Raw genomic sequence first — 27,669 nt, forward strand, 5'->3', positions numbered from 1 at the left:
TTTCCGGGCTGTGTGAGCCAATGAGACTGGAGGGGCTCTGGTGACACACTCTGGAGCATTTGGGGTACATTAACATACAAATAACAGAAATCAGAGAAGGTAGTGTGAACCACAGGCTGTTAGACTCCGCCTTCTCTTCGATCCCTCAGCGCTTCCCCCTCCCTCTCCCTGATGTAATCTCACTGCAGCAGAGGAAGTTTCAGCACAATGTGGGACGGGAAAGTGCTCCTGCACAGTGTAACAGCCTGGGAATCTAAAGCACCAAAGGCTTTTGTAAACCCCCCAGGGAGCCCTTTGGCCTCTTAGCATAATTTTAAAAGTTGATTTTAGAATGAAGAAGGCCATGGATAACAAATTATAGGAAAATTGCCATAGTCACGGTGCCTGGATATATGAGTAAGTGTCCCTGGTTAGTCATGCTTGATTTTGATCGTAGATTTCCTTCAAGTAAAACAGTAACTTTATTTTTATTTCATAGATCGAAGAGCTGGAAGAGAAATTGAATGACACAGTTCATCAGAAACAGTTACTGTCTTTAAGGCTTGAAACACAAACCAAAATCCAGCAGGAGGACTCCAGGTAAGTTCTTTCATTTTACTTTTACCACCTTTACCAATCCTGAGAATTATTTCTATAGGCCCCACCTTCCTAGCTGTCGGGTACAAAATGCCTGGTTTACCCATAGCCTTATCTCTGAGCATCTAGTGTACAACTACATAGAAAATGTGTCTGCTACAATACATATGCTGCCCAAGCAACTATGAGATACCCCTGAGAATTCAGCTCTCCTGTTTCAGAGCTGCCCTTTATCTGGCTGCGATAATGCTGTTCCCCATCCCCAGGATAGTTTGTCTGTATGTCATTGATAGGGATGGACACCTGGACCCTGTACTGTTCAGCTAAAGGCTCCACCCATTATATGGCAGTAGTACTGGGTACTGCAACTCTGCTCCTGCAGTTTGGCCAGTACAGCCATAGCATTTCTGCATTCATCTTTGTCCGCTATATAGCCTAGGTGCAGCAGCCGATTCGTGTGGGGTCTGGGTGTGGAATCCCCTACAAACACATACTGTTAACTAGAGAATAGGTCATTAGTATAAAAACTTCTTTTACTTACATAATCTTAGTCAGAGATGGAATAGCCATAACATCCAATCTGGTCGTTTCATTCATTTTCTAATGGATTTCTGATTAGAAGTTAAGGACAACAAGTTATGGAGTTTAAAGGAAATTAACCACTGAAAAAACATAAAAACCCTACAAATACTCATCACCTCTCCTATTCATCTTGATCCCGGTACCGTTTGTCGCTAGTCTTGACATGCCGGGTTATGTTTTGCAGCTCTGGGCTGTTAATAATGCACACCTTTGCCACCTCACTTTCCCATGCTGTGAGAGGGAGGTGTGGGGGTGTGCAGGGTGCACCAGATTCATTAATTGTGTTGCACGTTCTTTATGAATCTGGCGCTCCCTGCTCTTCTCTGGCAGAATGCACCAACCTTTTTTTGGTGCACCTTTAACATAGAACATGCGACACAATTCGACACGCATGAGAAATGTGGGAGACGAGCCAACTATGCACTGCAACGCCACTTTATGTGCAGAGTTTTGTGTCAGGAATATTGCAGCAGTGACATTTTATGAACACATGTGCAAGCAGTTTGCACTGATAAGAAGAAAGCTGGAGCAGGGTCTTTAATACCGTATATACTCAAGTATTATACTTGAGTGCCAGGGGCTGGCATGCTGTATACTACAGGGGCTGGGCAGGCTATATACTACAGGGGCTGGGCAGGCTGTATACTACAGGGGCTGGGCAGGCTGTATACTACAGGGGCTGGGCAGGCTGTATACTACAGGGGCTGGGCAGGCTGTATACTACAGGGGCTGGGCAGGCTGTATACTACAGGGGCTGGGCAGGCTGTATACTACGGGGGCTGGGCAGGCTGTATACTACGGGGGCTGGGCAGGTTGTATACTACGGGGGCTGGGCAGGCTGTATACTACGGGGGCTGGGCAGGTTGTATACTACGGGGGCTGGGCAGGCTGTATACTACGGGGGCTGGGCAGGCTGTATACTACGGGGGCTGGGCAGGCTGTATACTACGGGGGCTGGGCAGGCTGTATACTACGGGGGCTGGGCAGGCTGTATACTACGGGGGCTGGGCAGGCTGTATACTACGGGGGCTGGGCATGCTGTATACTACAGGGGCTGGGCAGGCTATATACTACAGGGGCTGGGCAGGCTGTATACTACAGGGGCTGGGCAGGCTGTATACTACAGGGGCTGGGCAGGCTGTATACTACAGGGGCTGGGCAGGCTGTATACTACAGGGGCTGGGCAGGCTGTATACTACGGGGGCTGGGCAGGCTGTATACTACGGGGGCTGGGCAGGTTGTATACTACGGGGGCTGGGCAGGTTGTATACTACGGGGGCTGGGCAGGCTGTATACTACGGGGGCTGGGCAGGTTGTATACTACGGGGGCTGGGCAGGTTGTATACTACGGGGGCTGGGCGGGCTGTATACTACGGGGGCTGGGCGGGCTGTATACTACGGGGGCTGGGCGGGCTGTATACTACGGGGGCTGGGCGGGCTGTATACTACGGGGGCTGGGCGGGCTGTATACTACGGGGGCTGGGCGGGCTGTATACTACGGGGGCTGGGCGGGCTGTATACTACGGGGGCTGGGCGGGCTGTATACTACGGGGGCTGGGCGGGCTGTATACTACGGGGGCTGGGCGGGCTGTATACTAGAGGGGGCTGGGCGGGCTGTATACTAGAGGGGGCTGGGCGGGCTGTATACAAGAGGGGGTTGGCGGGCTGTATACAAGAGGGGGTTGGCGGGCTGTATACAAGAGGGGGCTGGCGGGCTGTATACAAGAGGGGGCTGGCGGGCTGTATACAAGAGGGGGCTGGCGGGCTGTATACAAGAGGGGGCTGGCGGGCTGTATACAAGAGGGGGCTGGCGGGCTGTATACAAGAGGGGGCTGGCGGGCTGTATACAAGAGGGGGCTGGCGGGCTGTATACAAGAGGGGGCTGGCGGGCTGTATACAAGAGGGGGCTGGCGGGCTGTATACAAGAGGGGGCTGGCGGGCTGTATACTAGAGGGGGCTGGCGGGCTGTATACTAGAGGGGGCTGGCGGGCTGTATACTAGGGGCGGGCTATATACATACTACAGGGGGCTGGCAGGATATATACTACATATGTGCAAATGGCCATAATGGGCTCCTGTACCCCTATAGTAACGCCAAGCCTTGGTTTGGCTAACTAGAATATACTACCTATTTTATCCCACAATTTGGGGAAAAATTAATGCCAAGGGAGAAAAGATAAATGAAATAAGCATTATTGTATCAATCATATAAAAAACATTTTAAAAAGACAGCAGGACAGTCTAAAACAGACAGTGAGTTACCCCTAATAACACAGGCCTTCTAAAGTGCAAAAATGTGTCATGTTATGTGCAGCGCTGCGTAATCTGTGTGCGCTATATAAATAAAGAATTATTATTATTATTATAATAGTGCATATATTGGATAATAAAAAGTTCATCCAACATAGGGGGAAGAGGATAACCGGCAACATAATGAATAATGTCTTTTTTTGGTGTAGATGTATTTAGTAGAATAAATCCGTCATTCTGCCCCAATGTTAGATCTATAGTAAATAAAACTTGCCCATTTTACTTGAATGATAGCACATGAGTGTCCGGGGTAACAATGTCCCCGTCGCATGTTTCGCCTTTACCTAGCCCATATGTGCATCTTAATGATAATTTCTATCATGAAGACGTATTGCTAGAAGACTGCTGGGTCTAGTACATCCAGTGCCATGACCTGCTGGACATTCAGCATGTTACTGTCAGGTTACCTACATCACATTAGGAGTGACACTTCCCATGACCAGGTTTCCAGTCATTTTCAGGATAAACATCTGTGGGTGGTTTGTAGAGTATATTATCTTCATCTTTCCCTCTCCAATTCTCCCCCATTTCCTCTCTTTGCTCCTGTATTGCTTTTTAATGTACAGTAATTCACAACACTTGTTTTAGACTGTAACATTATATCTTTGTCTGGGTTCATTGCTATTAATTTTCTGATTCCCCCGTTGAATAACTAATTGAGATTTATTATTTCAGATGGCGTTTCCAAGCATAAATTTGGAAGAGATAGGAATCATTTTTTTTCATCTTGACACACCTATTTTTTTCTTTTACTTCTTGGGAAGCACACAAATATTTAACTAGGGATTAGATTATTAAAAGAAACCGATAATTATAAACACATTGGGGGAAATTTATTAATGATTGTGCATTAAGCGCCAATCTTAATATTCCCCATTGCCATTTATACAAGGAGGATCTGGCCTCTTAGTAAATCCGGAGGTGTTTCTCATCGCTGGAATGAACTTTCAGATGTAGTCGTCAGGATGTGCATTTCTATAGTTCCTTTAAATCTTCCCCTCTGAACTCTGGGTCAGGAATACTTTCCCTCACATTGAGAAGGCAGGACCCTGGAGGAATGATATTGGTTGGCTAGGCAATCCAGTGCTTCTATGGTATATAAGAAAAAACTTACCGTATATACTCGAGTATAAGCCGAGTTTTTCAGCACAAAAAATGTGCTGAAAAACACTCACTCGGCTTATACTCGAGTCAAAAAGCTAAAAAAAAAATTAATCTAAACTTACCTTTCCAGCGGCCGCGCGAGCCTTCTATGCGATCCCTCTGGCTGCGGCACCAGGTCAGTGCAATGTCAGAGTCACTGACTTCAGCCGCCGCCGCGATCGTATTGTGTGTGCCGGCAGTCAGCACACACTTTGATGTCAGCGCTGCGCGCCGCACGGACCTGGCGCCGCAGCCAGAGGGATCGCATAGAAGACTCGCACGGCCGCCGAAAAGGTGAGTTTAGATTTTTTATTTTTTTAAATTAACTTTCGGGCCGGGGCAGGGGCTGACAGGCTATATATTGGGGCAGGGGCTGGCAGACTATACTGGGGCAGCGGCTGGCAGGCTATGTACTACTGGGGGCTGCTGTCTATATACTACTGGGGGCTCGGTGGCTATATACTGGGGGGGGCTGTGACCAATGCATTTCCCACCCTCGGCTTATACTCGAGTCAATAGGTTTTCCCAGTATTTTGTGGTAAAATTAGGGGCCTCGGCTTATACTCGGGTCGGCTTATACTCGAGTATATACAGTACCCTTTTTATTATACTTAGGATTGTTGAGATGCTATATACTGAATATATTTATAAAGTACGGTGATGGTACTCTGTGTTGCATCCTTTAAACATGAGCCCACAGGTGGATCCACTTGTTCATTTGGACAATGTAAATAAGGTTTTGGTAACACACTGTTCTATGGGCTCCTCCAGAACATCTTGATGAAAATGCATGATCTGTACCACACACGCACTCTACAGGATAGGACATGGACTTCTATCACAGTTACTGCTGATGATTACACAGTCTCTTGTTACGTAGAAGATGACCATGACTATTTACTCCGCTATGGCTGGTGATGCACCGATAGGCCTGTTCCATGGTGCTAAAACAAAGAGATGTGTCTGAACGCCAACAATGGATATAAGAAATCCAAAGTTTACTAGGCAATAAGTTAGTAGGTGATGCTAGAAAAGTATTCATGTAATGTAAGAAATGCAGGACCCTTCACCTACAAGACCATATGGTTTGTTTATATGCGATGGAGCTTACATCTTCCCTTATGATGCACCTGGGTTATAGCTGCCTATAGTGTTTGTGCTATCATTGTTCTGGACTCATAATATAATGCACCAGTGCTTGTAGATGCAGGGCTTAATGGAGCTGAAAAGCCAAGATGTACAGACTAAGGCTGCATTCACACAGCCGTTAGGGGAATGTATATACGGACGATGTATATACGTCGGATATATACGTCCCCCATAGATGGCAATGGGTGCAACGGCGCGTACGGGAGCGGGATGGTGCAGCACAAGTGTGCACTGTACCGTTCCATACCCCTGGAAAAGATAGGACATGTCCTATCCTTTCCCGGAATACAGGGCCGTGCCCCATGTTTCTCTATGGAGAGGGGCGGGGTTGAGCAGTGCTCCTCCTCTCCCTGGCACCGACATGTGCCCACCATGCTATTGTATGGCGGGCACACGTTAATGTGAATGTAGCCTACATAGTATGAAGTCTGCTTTTTATCTCAAATTGCATATGTTTCTTCCCACCCATGGCACCTTGCAAGTATTAACCTAATAGGACGTTTCTCACTGTATTTAGAAAGCATCAAGAGCAAATGAAAAAAGAAATGGAAACCATACTGTCAAGACTCAAACAATCAGAAGAAACAAACCGGCAGCTGAGAGAGCGTGCGGGGAGCATACGCCGCAGTTTACATGACCTGGAGATAACTAAGGAGGGCTATGATAATCTGAGCGGCCTTCCTGAGGACCAGCTCTCTATTCCTGAATATGTATCTGTGAGTATTATGTGTGATGTCATCTTCTCTCCATGGAGCATTTATATAGTTACTTTCAGTGGCCTGAGGACATCTAATAAGTAAGTTCATAGTTTATGGGAGGCTTTTTGACCCAGATCCACAGGACTGATCCAGAACCATAAGGTTCCAAGTCTTCCACATCATACGCGCCAAAGAAGAAATGTCCACATTTTACTAGTTCTGATACTTTCTCAGGAACAATTAATAAAATAATAAATAATAAATTAATAAATTAATTAATAAAGAGGATTTGTAGCCTCTCCTGGTATTTATAGTCTAAAACAATTCTATGTATATAACAAGTAGTCCATAAGACCCCGGACATTATTTCTTGCATTATATTTGTACATTATATAATAAATAAAAATTGGCATGCCTCTTATAAATACAAAAATGATGTGTGTTTAACCCCTTCCTGACCAGGCCTTAAAATGCTTTACTGACCACAGCATTTCTACCAATTTTTCATGCTTATTGTTTTAAGGGCCATAACTTTTTTTTTTTTGTGGAATAACTTAAACATTTTTTGCAGTTTTTTTTTTTTTTTTGGTGACACATAGGGATAGTTACAAATAAAAAAAAGTTCAGAGACATTTTTCATTTTTTGTTTTTTGGGGGATTCAAATTACAAAAACTGGAGAGAAATATATCATTTTTGCAATGCATAGAATATTTTTTTCACTTTTCAAATCAACTCAAAATGACCATTATAAATTAATTCCCTCGTGTGTGACATTTGTTTTCATATAAAATATGTATAGTTTGGGTTAAAAGGGGCTTCTATGGCGATATTTTTTTTATAGTGTAGCGGAGAGATTTTATTTTATTGAGGAATATTAATGTTTATTTTTAAATATTTGTGTGTGTGTGTTTTTTTCTTTTTTCCTCTGTTTTTTAAATTCTGTTTTTCTGTAACCGGGGCATCTGTAAGAGGGGCAGATGTTGGATCAAAGCTGGACTGGGTATGATCAGACCCAGCAGCCCTGATTAACTCCTACAGGGTAGGACAGTGCTCCTTGGTGCATTGTGCTACTTCTGTGAGGACTCGAGAGGGTATTATGCGGTAATAAACTGCTTATCCTTCACCCTAGAGTCTCCGGCTGTCGCCAACAGCCAGAGACCCAGTCTTGCTCCCATGATTAGCCCAGGAGCAGAAGAAAACTGCAGTGACGTTGCCGCAGATTCGGCGTCCACTGCTGAGTTAAAACCACAGTGTTTTCCATAGATGGATAGAGATTAGTGCTTAATAATGTAAATATGTCAGTTAAGTTGGAACCTTTATTTAGTTGTTACAACATATAATTATGTGTTAACAGTCTCAAACGATTCTTATTACTGTCTGTTAACAGACGATTATAACATCGTAACAATGGAAGCTGCGGATGGTATTGTGAATACAGCTGTAAAAAGTATAGTGTAAACTTTTATTAAAAGTGAGAATTCCTTACACAGGGCGTTTATGATTTTTGCTATTAATATAATTTATTAAGGTTCCATTAGTGTTTCCGCTCATATTATTTTGCTTTTATTCCTAACAATTGGTTGTAATATGTGCTGTGACCACATGATGGCGCTCATGTCACAGGGGTTTCCAAATATTTTTTTTCAACTGCTTGTCTGAATACATGTAATTGCACAACATACACCTAGAGTTTGACAGAAATCTGTTGCACGCCCTATGTTAAATGTGCACCAAACAGTGGTGCACTCTGTCGGAGCAGTGCACGGAGCGCCAGATTCATGAAGAACCTGCGCTCTAAATCCTGAATCTGGCGCCCCCCTGCACTATACACAGACAAACTGCACATAGTACAGACTGCACTGTATTTAGTTAATGTGCCCCTGAGAGTTTTAATACACTGAAAACATCTAGGATGATCTTGGAAATTGTGAGGAACATCTCATAATATTTAATTATACAGTGATGGAGCTTTAATTATATTAATGCAATATTCTTGGAGGACCACAGCTGTGGGGAACTCTATGCAGCATCGCTCCAAGCTCCCCCTTAACATACATGTTCAGATCTGGGTCACTAACATTCCCACATAATAAGATCTAAGGCCGGGCATACATGTCTTGCTTTAATAAACTGTTTTCCAATTTTAACTTTTTAGTAGATGTCACAGGACCGAATCAGTCACTAGGGATCAAACAAAATGTCATCTATATGGCCAGCTGTAGGCTTTTCTACATTTAATATATACTGTAATTCGGCAACGTCTTCATAAAATAGTATAGCGTCTTATTCAAAGTAACTAAAACAGAAGATGAACGCAGGGTCTTCTGTTCTCCTTCCGTTTCCTATAGACATTAACAGCCCTTCGGTTATATTCAGTTATAAATAGCAGAGGACCTACTATTTATTATGGCCTGTAATGAAACCTGTTGAGTGCAGGTGGTAAGTTATAGCCTAGTTCTCGTTTCTCCCTGGAGTAGTGGGTGGAGATGATCTGCTCTTCTATTTTCCATAAATAGCATAAATAAGATCTCTATTTCTTACTCTTTCTCCATCATTCAGAAAATTTAATTGCCATGATATGAACTAAGCCCTTGGGGTGTATAGTAAATTTACTACACTCTTCACAACACATGACAGTGTAGGTCCTTGAATCACAGACCGTTTTCATGGACTGACCACCATACAAGAGGACAGGACTCAGTACGTCATAGTAATGTATGATGCAAGGAATCCCTTCATAGCAACACTGAACTGTGATTATAATTATAGCACAATGCTGTGTTCTATATAAAGTGATTTAGACAATGCTGTTTTTACTTGTGGCTGATTTGGGAAGATTTAATTTCCGATGATACCATTGATCAGTAGTAAATGTGTATGGGGATGTTTCTTATCTGTCCATGTACAAGTATTGAAGCTGCTCCATTTTCTGAATGTTTAGTACCATGTCACCTATTTGTTACATTTCTCGCCATTTCAGATGCGTTTCTATGAAGTGGTCCAACCCCTGAAAAATAAAATAAATGACCTCCACGTGAAGAATGAAAAACAATGTGAAGAGATCAATGGGTACAAGCATCAGCTTAAGAGTTTGATAGAGGTGCGTCATTTATTTGTCACCGACCACATCCAGATTTATGGATCGGAACAGCAAAATGTTGGTTTTTGTTTTGTAGGTTGGAATGAATGTGCTAACCATGGTGGCCTTCTTGCCTCATGCCAGCTCCTCTGCTTGATTCTGTTTTTTATCTCACTGTGCAAGATTTTAGCAATGCAAAGTAGATGTTGTTATCCTGCTTCTGTTTTAGTACATCCTCAGATTTATTTCTCTTGGTGGGTAATACTGACCTATGACTTGGTCAATATTTGCCTTATGAACATGGAAACAGCAGAAGATAAATCTAGCAAAGCGTGTTTTTCAACTTCTTCCAGATGTTTGGTATATTTAGCTTTCTTTTGATTTAAAGGTCACATATTGCAGGTATGCGGGGTGGATTGCGTATATTTATATGTTTTTCTATGGCAGGCATATCAAGAGGAATATGTAAACCTCAGATGTTTTGACAATGGCATTCATTTGAGTATGAGCTTTGTTTCTCACATACTAGTATCAACCACAGTATTTGACTCGATGCACTTTTCATAGTTTATCTAGGTCTTTCCTCTGTGCTATAATCTTTATTCATATAGAATCTTCATATTCCACACTCCTTTTTAAAACTGTGGTGTACATAAATAGATGGAATGAGACCTATCAGAGTAGCAATATCATTATCCGTGCAACAGTAGGAATGAGAAGCCGAAAATAATATTATAGAGGATATTGGTATAAGATAATTCCTAGAATGAAGACCAGATTGAAAGTAGAACTTTAGCTGTAAGCTCTTGCGCACAGGTCCTCACTCCTGTTGTACCACATGACCATGTTATTACTTTGTAATGTTTTATTTAGTTTGTATATGTAGCCCATGATTTTATACAGTGCTGTGAAATGTAATGGTGTTATAGTAATAAAGATTTATTATCATTACTGACTAATGGTTGAGGGGAATAAGCCACTTAATGTATCTGTGGTAGGCATGGAAACAAGAAAATTGTGCCAGTTGAAATTGATTGATTCTCCTTTCCCACCTAACATTGATGGACATAGACTTTACATGATCTGCCAGTCTCATTAACATCAGTGTATTTGTCTCAAATGATTCCAATTTGTATGACTATCTTTACACTTTGTGGACCCTAAGACTTGGATAACATTGAGCTATTTACTATTATAGTTCTTAAGTTTACCTGTACTAAGTCTCAAAACATCTGTTTCTTTCCTGGCAGAGCTATGAAGAGGAGAGGAGATGCCGTTCTGAGCTGGATACAAGATGTCAGAGGTTAACACTGCAACTGTCCGACACCAAACAGCTCATCCACCAAGGAGACTTTAGGATAGAGAATTATGACAAAGTCAAAAGGTATCAAATATTCTGGTCTTGTTATTATTGGTAAGAAAGTTACTCTTACAAGACACCCTGTTGTACTTGTGTAGTTATGTAACAAGACTGATGTAGAATATTTGGTAAGAATACTACTCCCTATCCTTAGCACATCTTCTTGCAGCCATCCTTACAGCTGTGTATCATTTACGTTGATCAGAACAGTGATCAACCACTTAGTGATAGAAAACTGCATTTGAGGTTATTTCAAAAATGAAGTACATACATATGATGCATCATAATGTCATGCATCACATTTGTTAAGATTTTTAGTCTGCTATCAGGGAGTATCCTTAAAGGGGAATTTCCATCTGGGCATTTACATTTATTTGAATTAATTTGCCATACATAAACATTTCTTCAATTGGATGTTATTAAAAAAAAATGTTCCTGTGTGAATATAATTTCTCATAAATGTAGTCATGTTGTCCCTTAGAAACGAGATGGCTTCCTCGGATACGACCACCTTGCACTCTGGCAGCGGTGGCCATACATGCGCTATTGAGTCCTGCTTGTCCACCTGGATTCAGTAATCTTTACCACAATACGACTGTGGGACATACAGTAACTCCCCGACATTTCATGTACCAAACCCTTTTGTTTCTTTGTGCAATCACCCCAACAGAGGTGGCCGTATATATATATATATATATATATATATATATATATATATATATATATATATATATATATATATATATATAGCAGATTAATGAATATGGATGTGAATGCCCAGATGAGAATTCCCCTATAAGTCTTTGTATTATTCAAGAATGTGCACATTACTTTGTAGGGTTCTATATCGCATAAGATATTATGTGTTTAGTTAAACTTGCATTAGGTAATGTTCTAATTTTTATTATTTTTTTTAAATTAGTGAACGAGATACTCTGGAACGGGAATTATTAGAGCTCAAAAGAAATTTTGAAATACTGGATGCGACATATAAGACACAGTCAAAAGATAGAAACGATTTGGCTCAGGAAGTAAGTGCTAAACTTCCACACTTAAGAATAGCTGGCCACTCAAACACCTTAAAGAACGTTTTTGCAAATAAATGTTTTTGTCTGCTAAAAATTTTGACAATTATCCAGTATACTTTGTGTATCATTTCCTCATAATTCTCTGGATCTATGTTTGCTGTCATGGTATAGGAGCTTCTATATGTCACACAGGTGCACGTCTTGATAATAGAGAGTAATCAGCGCTGTGTGACATCACATGACCATGCTCATTTCTAATTACAGGAAGTAAACAATGAAGTTTTCTATAGCAGGACAGCAAGGAGAGATCTAGAAAACCATGAGAAAATAAGACAGAAAAAATATTAGAAAATTGTATGACTTTATGATACAAATAGGATATATTTTCTATAAAGGGAACAGCCCTTTAACATTTCCGATCAGGCCAAATCTTCCTCTTTGAAGGTTGACTAGGACTGACCAAGCAAATGTGTAGTCCACTGATTTTATACAATGTACTGTGTAATGTAGTCAACCCTCCATTTACATCCGCATCATTGTTAAAGCTAGTAAATAATGCACGACTGCATTAGTGTGATCATGGCTGGCAGTAATTGTATGGTGGAGAAATGTATTTTAGTAGAAATCCAGCTGAATTATCTGGCCCACTCATCCTTTTGTGTGAAGGCCATAATGCACGATTCCGGGGCACTTTGGCCGTCTTACCACTGGGAATGCCTTGGTTGTGAAAATATTTGGGAAATCAATTAGATGCCAACAATAAGAAAGAAATACTTCCTTGTGTGGTTAGTGCTGCTTTAAAACGCAGGCCGCACTCCCAGATAAACTGCCTGTGGTGTGACTAATAACAATATATGTCTTAGGTATTAAGCCATAAATATCAATGCCATCAATCACACACTGTGTGTAAGCCACATCTATACTTTCAACTTATTGATTTTCTTATGATAGCATTTTTTTATTTAAATGGTTAAAAATCAGCAGCGCTATTTTTATCTCTCAAATCCTGGAGAGTTGGCATAAGGTGCGTTCCAGTCTTGTGTAAATAATGAATCATTGTATCCTGAAAAGGTCAGCAAATTTTGTATATACTTCTTGTTTCACTTTATCCCCAACTGGATCTCAGGAACTAGGGACATTATTAAAAGGATGACAACTTATACACCTATAAATACTCCAAAGAAACAACCACATTCATATAACCGTGACACCTGTCCACAAAATTTAACTGGACCTGAGAAAACTCAGGAATAGCGAAACCACCATCCATCCTTCCATCTGCTAAGGTGCTTGTTCTAAGTTCCACACACAACCTAAGCTCCATAGAAGAATTAGAAGAAAGGGATTCATCTTTTTATGTGTAAAGTATTCCTGAGAAGTCCACACAGAACATACTGTACATTTCTAAAGCTTAAATAAAAGTTAGTTTATGGATTTGGTACATTGATAAATCAACGCAGTTCTCTATGGCCAACGCCATTTGGCTGCGTTCACACATTCAAGGGGTCAGCGCAAATCCGTGCAAGAATGGGACTTGCCCTATCTTTTATGGCACAGTCGTGGCACGATGAGACATGTTGTGCTCAATGCAACGTGCCCTTGCATAATGCACCTCAGTGATGTCCGTAAACGAGCTGCTATGCTTGCGTTAATGGAACCTCATCTTGCAAAGCCACATCTGCTTTTCTGTAGCCAGGCCCTATTCGCTGTACTAGTCAAAAGGTGTTCAAAAATCATCTTAAAGGGAACCTTGTTGGGTTCAGTGTCCCCGTGTCTGTATGATTTTTCATTTTACTTATACCAACCTCGGGATTGTGCTAGCACTGTAGGCACGGCACATGCACAATGAAGCCGGGGTTTCATTGAAGCAGCATGAAAGGAGGTGTCACTGCCGAGATCTTGTCCATTCGGACTTGTACTATTTTAGGATTCCAAATCGACCCGATTAATGTGGCATGAGGCATTAAACTATTTGATGCAGTTTAATACAGAAGTCAGCCTTAAACGGCATGGACAATGTTTCTAGGGGAGATAGATTTATGTTGGTAACTTCGTCAAATCGATGATAACAGTAGAGGATAATGTTTGAAAATGCACAAAAATACAGTAATTTAAAGAAAATCTACCATCAAAATCAAGCATGATAAACCAGGGGCACTTTCTCATAGATCCAGGCACCATGACTGTTGTAATCCTCTTATATTTGTTATCCATGGCCTCCTTTCTTCTAAAATCAGCTTTTAAAAATTATGCTAAAGAGTCTGAAGGGCTCCTGGGGGTGTTATCAGAGCCCCTCTGAGACCTCTGCACTTCCTCCCTTCCTCTGCCTGATGTTATTTCACACAGTGGGTGGGTGGGTGGAGATCTGCTCCTTCACAGTTTAACACCTTGTGACTCTGCTGCATGGAGGGACTCATTAGCATCATTTTAAAAGTGTGTACTTGTGTCTCCTCATGCAATCTTCCTCTACTCCACACCATCATCCTCCCCTTCCAGCTCAATGTACATGACAGGGAGGGGAGAGGGTGCTGCATGAGTTTTGAGGAGAGAAGACTGACACAGGCACACACAGGCTGCAGCCTAAAGCCCCCTATTCAGGACTCACGACATGCTGCTGGCGAGCAGCCAGGTAATGTGAATTAAACTTATATAAACTACTTAAATGATTCAGAATGCTGACAAAGGAAAAATCAGCATAGTGTAGACTATTGGAACCCTTGACCAGTTAAAAATCACATTCCTGGTGACGGGTTCCCTTTAAACACTTTACACAGTATGCACAACAGCTAGTATAACAAAACCTAAATTAATACTATTATCAACAATCATAAGCGTAGGCGCAATCAATTAACCCCTTAAAGCTCTGCGCTGTAGCTCTACGGCGCAGAGGTGCAGGGGATGTATGAAGAGGGCTCACGGGCTGAGTCCTCTTCATACAAGGGTGGGGGTTGTTGCATATTGCAGCAAACCCCCACCGCTGATAACCACGGCCGGTGCTTGCACGGATCGGGGCTATTAACCCTTTCATTGCCGCCGGAAATTACGATCGTCGCGCCCGATCGTCATGGGAGGGCGGCGATTGGTTGCCATGGTAGCCTTGGGTCAAACAAAGACCCGAGGCTACCATGGCAACCAATATCTGCAGCCAGTGGCTCATTGTAATGAATGAGCTGCAAAAGTTCCATATATTGCAATACAGAAGTATTGCAGTATATGGTAGGAACGATCTGACCATCTAGGGTTAATGTACCCTAGATGGTCTAAGAAATAGTGAAAAAAAAAAGTTTCAAAAATAAAAAAAAATTAATAAAATATTAAAAATTCAAATCCCCCCCCCCCCTTTCCCTAGAACTGATCTAAAACATAATAAACAGTAAAAATCACAGACACATTAGGGATCACCGCGTCCCAAAATGCCCGATCTATCAAAATATAAAAACGGTTACGGCCTCCGAGGCGGGAAATGGTGCCCAAATGTCCGAAATGCGACTTTTACACCTTTTTACATCACATAAAAAATTATCAAAATGTCGCACAGACCTCAAAATGTTAGCAATGAAAACGTCGGCTCATTTCGCAAAAAAATGACCACTCACACATCTCCGTGCACCAAGTATGAAAAAGTTTTTAGCGTCAGAAGATGACAACATTTTTTTTTTCTTTTTATACACATTTGTTTAATTTTTGAAAATGTATTAAAACCCAATAAAACCTGTATAAATTTGTTGTAAAAACTGAGCCCACAAGAACGTGACGCACGTGCGTTTTTAAAATTTTTTTCCACATTTGGATTTTTTTCCAGCTTCGCAGTACACGGCATGTTAAAATAAATAACATTACAGGAAAGTAAAATTTGTTTCGCACAAAATAAGCCCTCACACAGGTCTGTACACGTAAAAATAAGAAAGTTATGGATTTTTGAAGGTGGAGAGCGAGAAATGAGCGTAAAAACCTTGTGTCCTTAAGGGGTTAAACACTAAAGTAAGGATAACACAAGAACGTACTGTAGAAATATTAATAATTGGTTCTACAGTTCCAAGGAATAAGGGGTTTATATACACAGGACTAGGAAGGGATGAACAAGAGGGAACAAGGAGAGAAAAGGCAAGAAGAAGGAGACAAGAGGGAAAACCAGAGTGTAAGTGGGGGGGCAGTGCTCCTCTCCCCTTGGTCCCAATTCTACCGAGTATAAGTCTCTCTTATCTCTGCCGGCATTAAATTTTAGATTAATAAAATAGTTATATTTCAGTTCTTGTCTGCTTCCTTCTTACCCGATTTCCCTCAAATAACTGCATACCATAGGTGGTACACACCAGAGCATGAAATCCTGTGAAGGGCCCCCTCCAGTTACCAGTTGTAGATGTGTCTCTGCATAGTCTGTGGAAGCTGCAGATCATTCTTCCATCCAGTTAAGTGATACATTGGTACTGTGTTTTTTAGGTTAGTACATTGCGACAGTCTGTTTCCTTGCTCCAAAAAGACAAAGAATTTCTAAACCGCCAGAACATGGAACTGAATGTTAGATGTGCCCATGAAGAGGACCGCTTGGAGAGACTTCAAAGCCAGCTGGAAGATGCCAAAAAAGCTAGAGAAGAACTGTATGAAAAATATGTTGCTTCTAGGTCAGTTCTCACAGATATCAGACATTGCATGTATTTGTCACTTTCAGCCAGATAGGCTCCAGCTTTTGTATCATGATTTCCTTTAGGCCCTTTAAAGGGGTTTTCCCATGAAACCAATCTTGCTGATTGATGGGGTTTTTAGTGATGAGTCCCCCACAGATCGAATGGTTGGTCCGATGTACCTCCGTCGACCCCTCATGCCTCCTCGAGATGAGCGGAGCAGCCAGCCAGCCACGCGTGTTCATTCTGCTCCATTCATCTATATGTAGCTGATGGAGATTGCCGAGTGCCATACTTGGAAATCTCTGTCAGCTCCATAAAGATGAACGGGGCAACCCGGACTTGCGTGACTGGCTGATCTGGGGGAGCAACGCAGGGTCAGACGTAGGCACCTCGGACCCCATTGGACCATCCATTGTCGTGGGGTTCTCATCACTGAATAAAATTACCAATTCATCTGATTTGTGCCTTAAGTAGAATTCTCTTGTTTCTATGTCATCCAAACATATTTAAAAAAATAAGTTCACTAATTCTGATTGCGCCTCTCCCGGAGGCAAGGTGTAATAGGATTGCAGTATATTGTATGAGTGGTTAGCCGCTTTAAGGTTCAAACAACCCAGGGTGCCTAAAGAGACAAAAATTTTAAAAAATTACAATAAATATGCAAAATAATCTAAGTCATAAACATGGTCCCCCCCCCATCTCTGTTTATTTACACACACATTATTGTCCCATGCGATACCATAGGTCTATTATCACGTCTTTGGGGACATATAAAATATAAAAACATGCATAAAATAAATAAATATCTAGAAATAAATATTCCTATTTCCCAATTTTAAAAAATCCCCACTACACTATGAAAAACCCTGCCATAGACGACCCGATTACCCCAGACTATATATCAAAGCTGTCGCACAGTAGGGTATTCATTTATAATGTTCCCTTTGCGTTCATTTGAAATTTATTTCCCAAATAAAACAAAAAATGAAATAAAATTCTTGAACATTTGTTAACTAGCTGGAAAAATCTTTAAGTAGCGCACCTGCTACAGTATTCGTTTCAGGCTGTAAGGGGCACACAGCTGTGGTCGGGAAGGCACCACCGGCCTCTGTAAACTAATAGTGGTGGACCACGCTGTGGGTGAACGGAAACCCAATAAAACCTGTATACTCGAGTATAAGCCTAGTTTTTCAGCACAAAATTTGTGCTCAAAAACCCTAACTCAGCTTATACTCGAGTCAACTAAAAACATAAAGACAAAACTCACCTTTCTGACATCACCCATAGGTCCTCTTCTGTCTGAGACAGAAGAGGACCTATGGGGGATGTCGGAAAGATGAGTACAGTGTTATTTTTTTTCCTACTACAGGGGTTGGGCAGGCTGTATGCTACAGGGGCTGGCAGACTATATACTGGGAGGCTGTAACCAATGCATTTCCCACCCTCGGCTTATACTCGAGTCAATAGGTTTTCCCAGTTTTTTGTGTTGAAATTAGGGGTCTCGGCTTATACTCGGGTCGGCTTATACTCGAGTATATACGGTATAAGAGGTTTATTGTTTTTAAATCCCAGTCATATAGAAAAATTTTTAAAAATCTGAACAACCCTTTTATACTATTATGTCTGCAAATGTATCCATTTATTAAAGGGTACCAGTCATCAGAAATTGGTCTAATAAACCACTACCAGTATGTTGTCAAGCAGTTGAAAAGCTTTTATAGATCATGTTTCTTTTATGACCCAGTATGGTGGCATCACCCAGAAAATTAACTTTGAAGTTAGATGAATTAAGTCAGGGAGGCGGAGAGTTTTACACTGAAGTCAAGCTTTCCCTTCCCTGAACACCTCCGACCATGTGATTGACATCATGCGACGGACTTCATAAGATCTGATCAATAATGTCCATGGATGCAGGCTTTCAATTACAGTGAAGGGGGCATTTTAAGGCAGGGAAAGCTTGACTTCAGTGTTGAACTCTCCGCCTCCTTGACATCATAAAACCAATTTACATCTCACTTCAAAGTTGATTTTCTGCATGATGCCACGACACCTGGCTGTGAAACAAACATCATCTAGAAACTCAGGTTTCCTTTAAGTTCATACATATAAAAATGAATGTTATTTATTACTTGTTTGCAGAGACCATTATAAAACCGAGTATGAAAACAAACTGCGTGATGAATTGGAGCAAATTAGGCTAAAAACCAATCAAGAAATTGAACAGCTCCGTGGAGCATCAAAGGAGATGTATGAGCGGGAAAACAGGTAACATTCTGCAAACTATGTACTTACCAATATGCGCTCAATGGATGATAATTATTTCCCTAAATGTAAAGCAAATTGAAGCATAAGACAACGGTTACCCTATAGCTTCCTCAATTGTTTGTAAATAGTACCATTGAAACAACATTTCTTATGGAAAATCTACCATCAAAATCCATCATGATAAGCCAGGGGCACTTACTCATAGATCCAGGCACTGTGACTGTGATAATCTTCTTATATTTGTTATCCATGTCCACCTTCCTTCTAAAATCGCCTTTTAAAGTTATACCAATGAGCCTGAGAGGCTCTGCTGGGTGTTTCCAGAGCCCCTTATTGATGTCTTTTCAATTGTTGTTACAATGAGCTGAGAAGGTCTCCCCTCCCCCTGCACTTCCTGCTGCTGCTAGATTCCACTGGCAGTGGGAGGAGGGAGAGAGCAGGGGAAGGGTGAGACATGTTCTGCTCACTGAAAATGCATCACTGAAGGCACCTGGAAACACCCCTAGAGCCCCTCGGGTTCATTAGCATATTTTTAAAAGTTGATTTTGGAAGGAAGGAGGCCATGGATAGCAAATTTAAGAAGATTACCACAGTCACAGTGCCTGGATCTATGGGTAGGTGTCCCTGGTTTATCATGACAGATTTTAATGCTACATTTCCTTTAAGGTAAATTAAAACGTCACATTCATCACATATTTTCTGTCCTTTATTGTCCTGCACTAAATCTCTTTCCATGTTGGATGAACCCGGCCTTACTGCAAACCTCTATGATTGCCTTATTTCTGGTAACTAAGATACAGTATGGTGTACATTTCCACATTAATTTATGTTTTCATGTTTTAACGTGTGTCATTTCTTGCTAGAAGCTTCAGCTGCCTGTCTCGGCCTGTGGGAATGTCAGCTTTCTTGTCTGCTTGTCTCTGTCTCTAGAAGACTGGACTGCTTACAGTGTCACCATTGGTGGACTTGTGAGTGCAGTTTACCGTTTCTGCACTTCGCATCCTGTACATCACAGGCTTATGTCTTGTGTATTTGTTACATTAGTGTTGTCTTTGTATGCAGGTTTTAAAGATGCCCTTTAAGAAACTCATAAAAATAGTTCATCTTTCTAGTATTTTAGGAGCTTTAACCTCTTCTGAATCCACTTTGGGTGTGTCTGGTTGAGGTCATCACTTTAACATGTTGGGAGAAGTTTCTGACATTTGCTCTGTGTCTTTTTAAGAATGTGTCCGAGTGTGGTATTACATCAGCGCTAGCACCATTTTCATAGAATTAACAATGAGCCGCACTTGACAATGGGGAGTACAGGACTGAGCAGCACACAACATGTCGAGGAAGTAGACGACGGCTCTTAATTACAGGCTTTAGATAATTCTTTCTATTCACAAGTAACAGTCTATCAAGTTAATAATCTCATAATAAGCATGAGATAGAAACTGAAGAGTTTCTATCTGCCTTTCAAGCTTATTTTCTTAATGTAGAATAAATGAGACAACCCCATCTGAATGACTTGGTAGAAGACTATTACAAACTCTTTTAAAGTAAATACATGAATACAGTATTACATTGTGTACTTATAACAAAAAACAGTAGCAGATTTTCTATTTATAATGGAATTTATAGGCAATTGTCAGAGGAGACCGAGTATAATTATCATAAGAAAATGGTACTAGTACTACACCAATCAAAATCCAAGTAAATGAAGGTCAAAGCTATACCACAAACTTTTTAAACAAAAAAATGAAGAGACAAAGATGTATGCTGTGTGACCAAAAAAATGCATAAATTTATTAATAATACAATACACCACAACAGAAACAAAAAACAATAAAACCATCTAAAAGTGTGAACAAGGCACACAAGTCCAACCATGCAAGGCAACCCAACATGTGATAGTGCTGGTCACCCCGCAAACTGCCAGCTCCCCCTACCTGCAAAGAGGCCCCCCTCCCTCCGAGAGAATGGTAGATTAAATATACAGGTAACTGTGCTCAACCACAAACAAAGAGTAAATTCATAAATATATGCATAAACTTGAAATGACAATGCCAAAAGATATGCTGAATAGGACAACGGGGAGCACGGTGCGCGGCACAAATTTACCTGTCGTGGAGGAAAAGTAATGCAGAGGGGGGAGCTGGGGTGAAGACCCCACGCGTATCGCTAGTCACCTAGCTTCTTCAGGGGGCAGAGCATGGCAAAGCAAAAGGTAGTAAACCATGCAAATCAAACGCCTACCCCTATTAAATTCAATGCAAGATACAGTAATAGCTTTAAAATATGTGAAGAAATGGAATTGTTAAAGCCTTTAGTTTAAAGGAAATCGAACATTTAAATCCAGCGTGATAAACCAGGGACACTAACCCATAGCTCCAGGCTGTAGGAATCTTATTATATTTGTTATCCATGGCCTCTTTTAAAATCAATTTTTAAATTATGCTCATGAGCCTGACGCCCTCCCTAGCGTGTTACCAGAGCCCCTCTGTGCTCTGGCATCACAGGCTGTTTTTGTGCAGGTGAACTGCTCCCCCCCCCCTTTATGGGTTAATGTGTATAACTTGAATATCACAAACAATTGTCGGTTTTTAGATGATTGGCAATAATAATAAAAAAATTCTTAATATTGCACAATCATAATCCACAGCACTGTACAGGTCATGGGGCATATATACAAACGTACAGTAAAAATATGTTACAAGAGCTTACAGTTTGTCACAAGAGTTTACTGTCTATGAGGTATGACTGGAGTCTGCACATTTATATAAATTTACATCTTTTCCACATTATTTTGTTATTAACCTCAATAAAATTGAATGGTCACATAATGTGTTAATTTCTATTGAAATTTTTCAATACAGAGCATATAATTAGAGAATATAACTACATTAAGGCGCCATGTCCCCTCTACTAGTATAGAAAGAATTTTGCATGTGAATTTACAAACATTATGTATCTGAAACTAATGTGGCTTCAATCACTGTAAAGATATATTAAGAAATGAGTTTTGGACTTTTTAAACATTACATAACAGTAAAAGTGTAGTCATAAATAGACACATGTGCCCTATAACAAGACAGTGCTGTATCTGTTTCTATACCTCTTATACATTAGGATGAGCGGAAGGAAGAATTCTGCTTCTTCGCTCAATAAGTGATCGGTGTTAGAAATGTTTCCCCCTCTTATAATTCTGTATTGCTAGCATGTGCCATCACTTTATGACTGGTAGGTGTCCCACTGGAGGTTTTGGGGTGTCTGTCTCTGTGCAAGGAAAAGCAGTGAAGAGACTTTGTGCTACATCATTCCTGTGGCCCTTTAGGCATAGACATCTATAAAACAGAATGAAAGACACAAAGTGAATGGTGGCAATGATAATACATTTCCTATGGCAATGTATGGTAATAATGAATTCTTTTTACTTAGCGATAGTGAACATTTTGTCTTTTTCTAGGAATTTGAGGGAAGCGAAAGACAATGCTGTTTCTGAAAAGGATCGAGCCGTCACAGCAGAACGTGAAGCCCTGGCTAAATATGACCAGTTATTAGAACAGTAAGTGCAGATATTTTTGTAGTATTATTATTGCTCTACATTATACACATGTTGTTAGATACCTGTTTACCATTAAACTATCTCCCCTGCGAAGCTATTGTCATGGGGAATGTCAGTGTAACTTTCAGTCATTTTCAATGAATGTGTACAATGTACCCAGGTAAGAAGAGCTAAATATAATGTTACATTCAGTATCAGAAATATATTTCAGATATTTTTTTTAGCTACAGGAGATAAAGGGAACCTGTAACAACCTTTTTTCATAAAACGGGTATTGACAGGTTCCCACAGAGCTCTAATAGCACAGGGGCCCTTTTCTTTTCCCTCGAAAAACCTCAACTCCCGGTAAATTGAACTTTTATTCTATACCTGGTATCTAAGCAAACAAGTCAGAAAGTCGTCATATAGGCTTGGTCTCCATGGCCGTGTCAACGGCTCCTCCTGTCTTCCCACATTTAGCAACCTCATCAACATCAACGTTCATTTTACTAGTATTCTGAGTTGTAGGGTTTTTTTAGGGGAAAGAAGGGGGCCCTATTACTGCTCTGTGGGAACCTGTCAATACCTGCTTTCATGAAAAAGGCAGTGACAAGTTCTCTTTAAGTTACAACTTTGTGATTTGGACAGTTTATGACAGTTCTTCTATTACCATTTGGTGCTTAGTAGTTCAATTTCATTTGTTTCTGTGACACACATAATGCTATAATGCATAATTCTATATTTGTATTCATCAGATGGATTATTTACGGTTTTTTATATGTGTCTTATAATGGTTATTATCCTGGCTTTCCTTTGTGTTAGATTTTCTATTGTAGTTTTAAAGAGGACACATTCCACCAGTTCTGACTTATCTGTTTTGCTAAATAATTGTACCCCTGGAAGATGTATTATTATAACTATCATTTGAGCCATCACTCCTCCTGGTATTCCTCCTTGAAACATATGAATGAATAAAGGGTGTTTCAGTAAGTTACCCCACTGCCAGGCCGTGGCCCAAGATCAGGCCCTGGAACACATGACCACGACCGAACACTTGGTGACCACCAGTATTAATCTGAAAAAGCTTTCTCTGTTTCCTCGCAGGAAGTCCTTTTCTTTGACATAAAGGTAGCGTTATTAAGGAGCAGCTGTGAGAAGGAGGACATTTTTTAAGCTGGGATCTGCAGGAAAACGGGCACCATGCTATATGGGAACCACTTAGAGGGTATTATCTAGCACAGGGGCCACTAATTGGGGATAAAGTACTTAGTGAGCACATAAAAGGTTGGGTACAGTGTAAGGGCATGGCACGCTATTTTTCCTGGCACTGTAAAGGGGCCACCCCCGTTGGTCCTTGGACAAGAAGCTTTTACTAGCTTCTGGTTCCTGGTGACAAAAAGATTGAGGACTACTGTTTAATTAAAAAATACATTGATAACAAAGTTTTTACCAACACTAAAATGTTGAGTTACCTCTTGGTGAAACAATATGGATTGTAAAGAAAGATTGTAAAGAAACATAACCCTAACTAGAAATAGTAATTATTCATTTAATTGTAATTTTTTAAGGAGGAATAAGGCACTGTTCATAGTTCCAAAAAATAGAGGTTCCATTGTCATTAGAGGTTCTTCATTCAATGGGGAATTGAAGTGTTTAGGAAAGCCAAATAATGGAGACAGGTCTCCTTTTTAAAAAAGAGTCATTAGAGATCGGCATCTTTTTAATACCGATGAAGAAGCCACTAGACCAGGTCTTCCATTGGGCTGCTTGTTACTGGGGCGCAGTGTGCAACTATTGGTTTTTGATATTGTTTGTTATTAGTTACTCAAACCTTGGGTTCAGTAAACTTTATTTCTCCGTACAACATTTCCACACTTTCACGCGACAGTCACTAAACATGTGATATTGAGCTTTGGTAAGCACTCATAACAGCAGACTGATGATGCCAATGGGATGTTGTGTATACAAAGTACACCAAGGACAAGCCACAGATAAAGAAGCAAATACATCTTGTGTTGTGTAAAAGGATCACTGTGCTGGCTTTGATAGGTAGATTTTCTCTACGACCTATTCTAGGCTGTTGGCCCTCAGGAAAATTTACAGCCGCATGTGACAAATAGTTGAAATAGTAGACTCGATAACACTGCAAATGGCATTTATCAAAGCTTTGCTACAGGGTTCCTTTTAACGTGTCTGGATGGACGGCATTCCATACCGTTTTAATTTTACAACATTTTTGTTTTTACAATATCTGACATTAAAGTTATGAAGAGTTATAGATTTTTCAGGGCAGCATTTCATAACCTCTTCACTAACTAAAGTTGGATAATGTATTTGTTTTTTAACTTGACTTAAAAACACTTTTCAATGTATACTATAAGAAGAAAAGGGGACATGGCATATTACACCTTTAGGAGGTCTACGTACATCCCATTCCACATACCCCTAAAGGTATTAATATTAGTAGTCATTGATGAGTTAGTGGCCTTGCTCACAATCTTCTGGAGCATGCTAAAGTTATAGGCAAATTCTTCCACATCAGATTTGCCTAAACTTGCATCTATGGACCTTGAAGCTGGGATAATGTGCTGTACCTAGGGCGCTTGCACAGTGAAGCCACGGTGCTGGGCAGCCGCCAAAGGGAGCGAAGGATGAGGTGATTATAGAGATGGTTTTTTTAATGCATCCCTTAAAATACCAAATGGCGATTTGGGACACTAAACCACCAATCCATATGGACCTGTAGGTGGTTTGATGTCCCAAATCGCAATGACGGGTTCCTCTTTAGCACTTCCACTTTTCAACAATACGCTGAATGTGGGATATCTTTTGAAGCCAGGCTTTCATCAGTGGGAGAATACTAGGACCGATCTGTGTGTGTGTGTGTATGTATGTATGTATGTATGTATGTATGTATGTATGTTTATGGTTTTTTATAACAGTTAAACAAAAACTAACTAAACAAATACTAACAAAAAGTATAGTAACTACTATAAGTATTCAAAGGTATATATTCTACAAGCTTGACTTTACCTATGTAGAAGCCTTGTTCGGACCTAATGTATTCAGGACAAATTACAATATGGAACAGTAAGGGATAGTAAGGAGAAAACCATGGAACACATAAAATTGGCTATATAGGCGGTCCCCTACTTAAGGACACCCGACTTACAGACAACCCAGAGTTGCAGACAGACCCCTCTGACCTCTGGTGAAGCTTTCTGAATGCTTTAATATAGTCCCAGATTGCAATAATCAGCTGTAAAGTGTCTGTAATGCAGCTTTATTGATAATCCTTGGTCCCATTACAGCAAAAAATGTTTAAACTCCAATTGTCACTGGGCCCAAATTTTTTTTGGTCTGGATCTACAATTATAAAATATACAGTTTCGACTTACATACAAATTCAACAAACCTCTGCACCCTATCTTGTACGTAATCCGGGGACTGCCTGTATAGTATATAATTGTTAAATGGGAAATTCCGTGGCTTATGTATAAAAACTGCAGTTTGATACAGATTGTCCTGATTGGCTTTTTTCCAGAGTTATGGCATTTTATAGTTTCAGCAGCAGTGAAAGGGGTAGAGACTAACCTCTTCCTGTATCTTCTCTGAAGCAGAGTCAAATTAAGGCAGCTCGCAGTTGCCATGATTCCTTGTGTTCTCTCATTAAAGGGGTATTCCCATTTCAGCAAATTAATGCTATCATTTGCATTATAAAAATGTATACAATTTTTCAATATACTTTCTTTTTCAATTCCTCATGGTTTTCTAGATCTTTGCTTGCTGACCATCTATAGAAAGCTTCTATGTTTACTTCCAGTAGACACTATCTGACCATGATCACACAGGTGCATTGCTCGTTAATATCAGAGAGTTTTCAGAGATGTGTGATATAACGAGCTGTGTACCTGTGTGACCACGGCCAGATTTCTGTCCACTGGAAGTAAACATAGAAGCTTCCTATAGCAGAGATCTAAAAACCATGAGGAATTGGTACAGAAAGTATATAGGAAAACTTTTTTATAATACAAACAAATACATTCATTTGCTAAAATGAGAATACCCCTTTTATTAATTTACCAGTAAATCCAGTGAGATTCTTTCAAGTAATTATATAGTTACTAGCCTAACAGCTTTCAAAATACTATGGAGTGTGAAATAAGTAGTAGAAACCAGCTTTGAAATGGTTACATGAAGTGTATGAAGTGAGCAATAAGGGTTAAAAGCTTCAATGCTGTCTAGTGAGCAGAAAATGGGTGAAAATGAGGGTTGCTGCAAAAAAGTCTATGATGAAGATTTAGTTTCAGAGATATACAACAAAGGTTCTGCGAAATGAAAGACTGGGATGGAGGTACTGATGGGAAAAAACTTTTCAGTGCGTAGTAGATTTTTTAGAACAGTGCAGCAACCTCCCCATTTCTGTATCCGTTATAGTCTCATGTGGATAATTGGAGCATCCACGGGAGACAGCTACTGCAGGAATAGGTAAAACTGAGGATAATTATAAACTGCTACACATAGGAAATCAAGATAAAAGGAAAATTTGTTCTACATGACCAAAACTATTGATTTGTGAAAAAATATGGAAGATGCACTTTAACTAAACTTTTATCCAGATTACATAAATCAAATGTTTAGATGATGGTAGTGTGTAGAAATCGAATTTCTGTTCTGTATCCGCTGACGGCTGAGAGATAAAGGAAACCGATAGTGTCTAATTTGCTCAGAGCGGAAAATCAAAGGAAACATTCTCTAGATATGTAAAGAGTTAATCTTTAGCTCGCTTTCTTATCTTTTTGTGGTACCCTGGAATTCCGATACACTGCTCATTAGTAGATAAAGAAGGAGCATAAAAAAGGCACAGGGGAGTAGTTTTCCTTTATGAAGTATATTACAAAGCTTACCATTTTTATCTGTTGTTTTATCGTTTTCTATATATCAGCGGTGGCGAACCTATGGCACGCGTGCCAGAGAGGGCACGCAGAGCCCTCACTGCTGGCACGCGCCCCATCCTCCCAACCACTGCCAGGTGCGGACAACCACTGTCCACACCTGGTTGTCATGGCTGTTAGCAGTATCGGAGCTGCGCTCCGATACTGCTAACAGCCATGACAGAGCAGGGCGCTGACACTGCCTGCTGTCACTCTGATCACTGCAGCGCACAGGACGGTAAGCATCCCCGCGCTGGCAGCGTAATGGTGTCATTACGCTGCCAGCGCTGGGCAACCTTACTCCGTGTGCGCTGCAGTGATCAGCCGGAGGAACGAGTCTGAGGTGAGTGTATTTATTTTTTTAATTCAGCGCATCCATCCTGCCCGCTCCCG

At 40.7% G+C, this 27,669-nt stretch overlaps 1 protein-coding gene across 4 annotated transcripts in view; it reads left to right on the top strand.

Annotated features, from left to right (window-relative positions):
- The window catches only part of PIBF1 (progesterone immunomodulatory binding factor 1), a 113,065-nt gene that overhangs the window by 6,475 nt on the left and 78,921 nt on the right, over positions 1 to 27,669 (top strand). For all 4 annotated transcript variants that reach the window (XR_011853117.1, XR_011853118.1, XM_072135332.1 and 1 more), the window contains exons 3-10: positions 479 to 579; positions 6,278 to 6,476; positions 9,440 to 9,559; positions 10,789 to 10,922; positions 11,821 to 11,929; positions 16,367 to 16,548; positions 18,691 to 18,816; positions 22,265 to 22,363. Coding sequence is in view for 2 of the 4 variants with exons in the window: in XM_072135332.1 (XP_071991433.1) it covers positions 479 to 579; positions 6,278 to 6,476; positions 9,440 to 9,559; positions 10,789 to 10,922; positions 11,821 to 11,929; positions 16,367 to 16,548; positions 18,691 to 18,816; positions 22,265 to 22,363 (1,070 nt within the window). In the remaining 2 variants the exon portion in view is untranslated. The remainder of the gene's footprint in view (positions 1 to 478; positions 580 to 6,277; positions 6,477 to 9,439; positions 9,560 to 10,788; positions 10,923 to 11,820; positions 11,930 to 16,366; positions 16,549 to 18,690; positions 18,817 to 22,264; positions 22,364 to 27,669) is intronic.

The sequence above is a fragment of the Engystomops pustulosus genome, chromosome 2 (genome assembly GCF_040894005.1).
Source record: "Engystomops pustulosus chromosome 2, aEngPut4.maternal, whole genome shotgun sequence".
Lineage (NCBI taxonomy): Eukaryota > Metazoa > Chordata > Amphibia > Anura > Leptodactylidae > Engystomops > Engystomops pustulosus.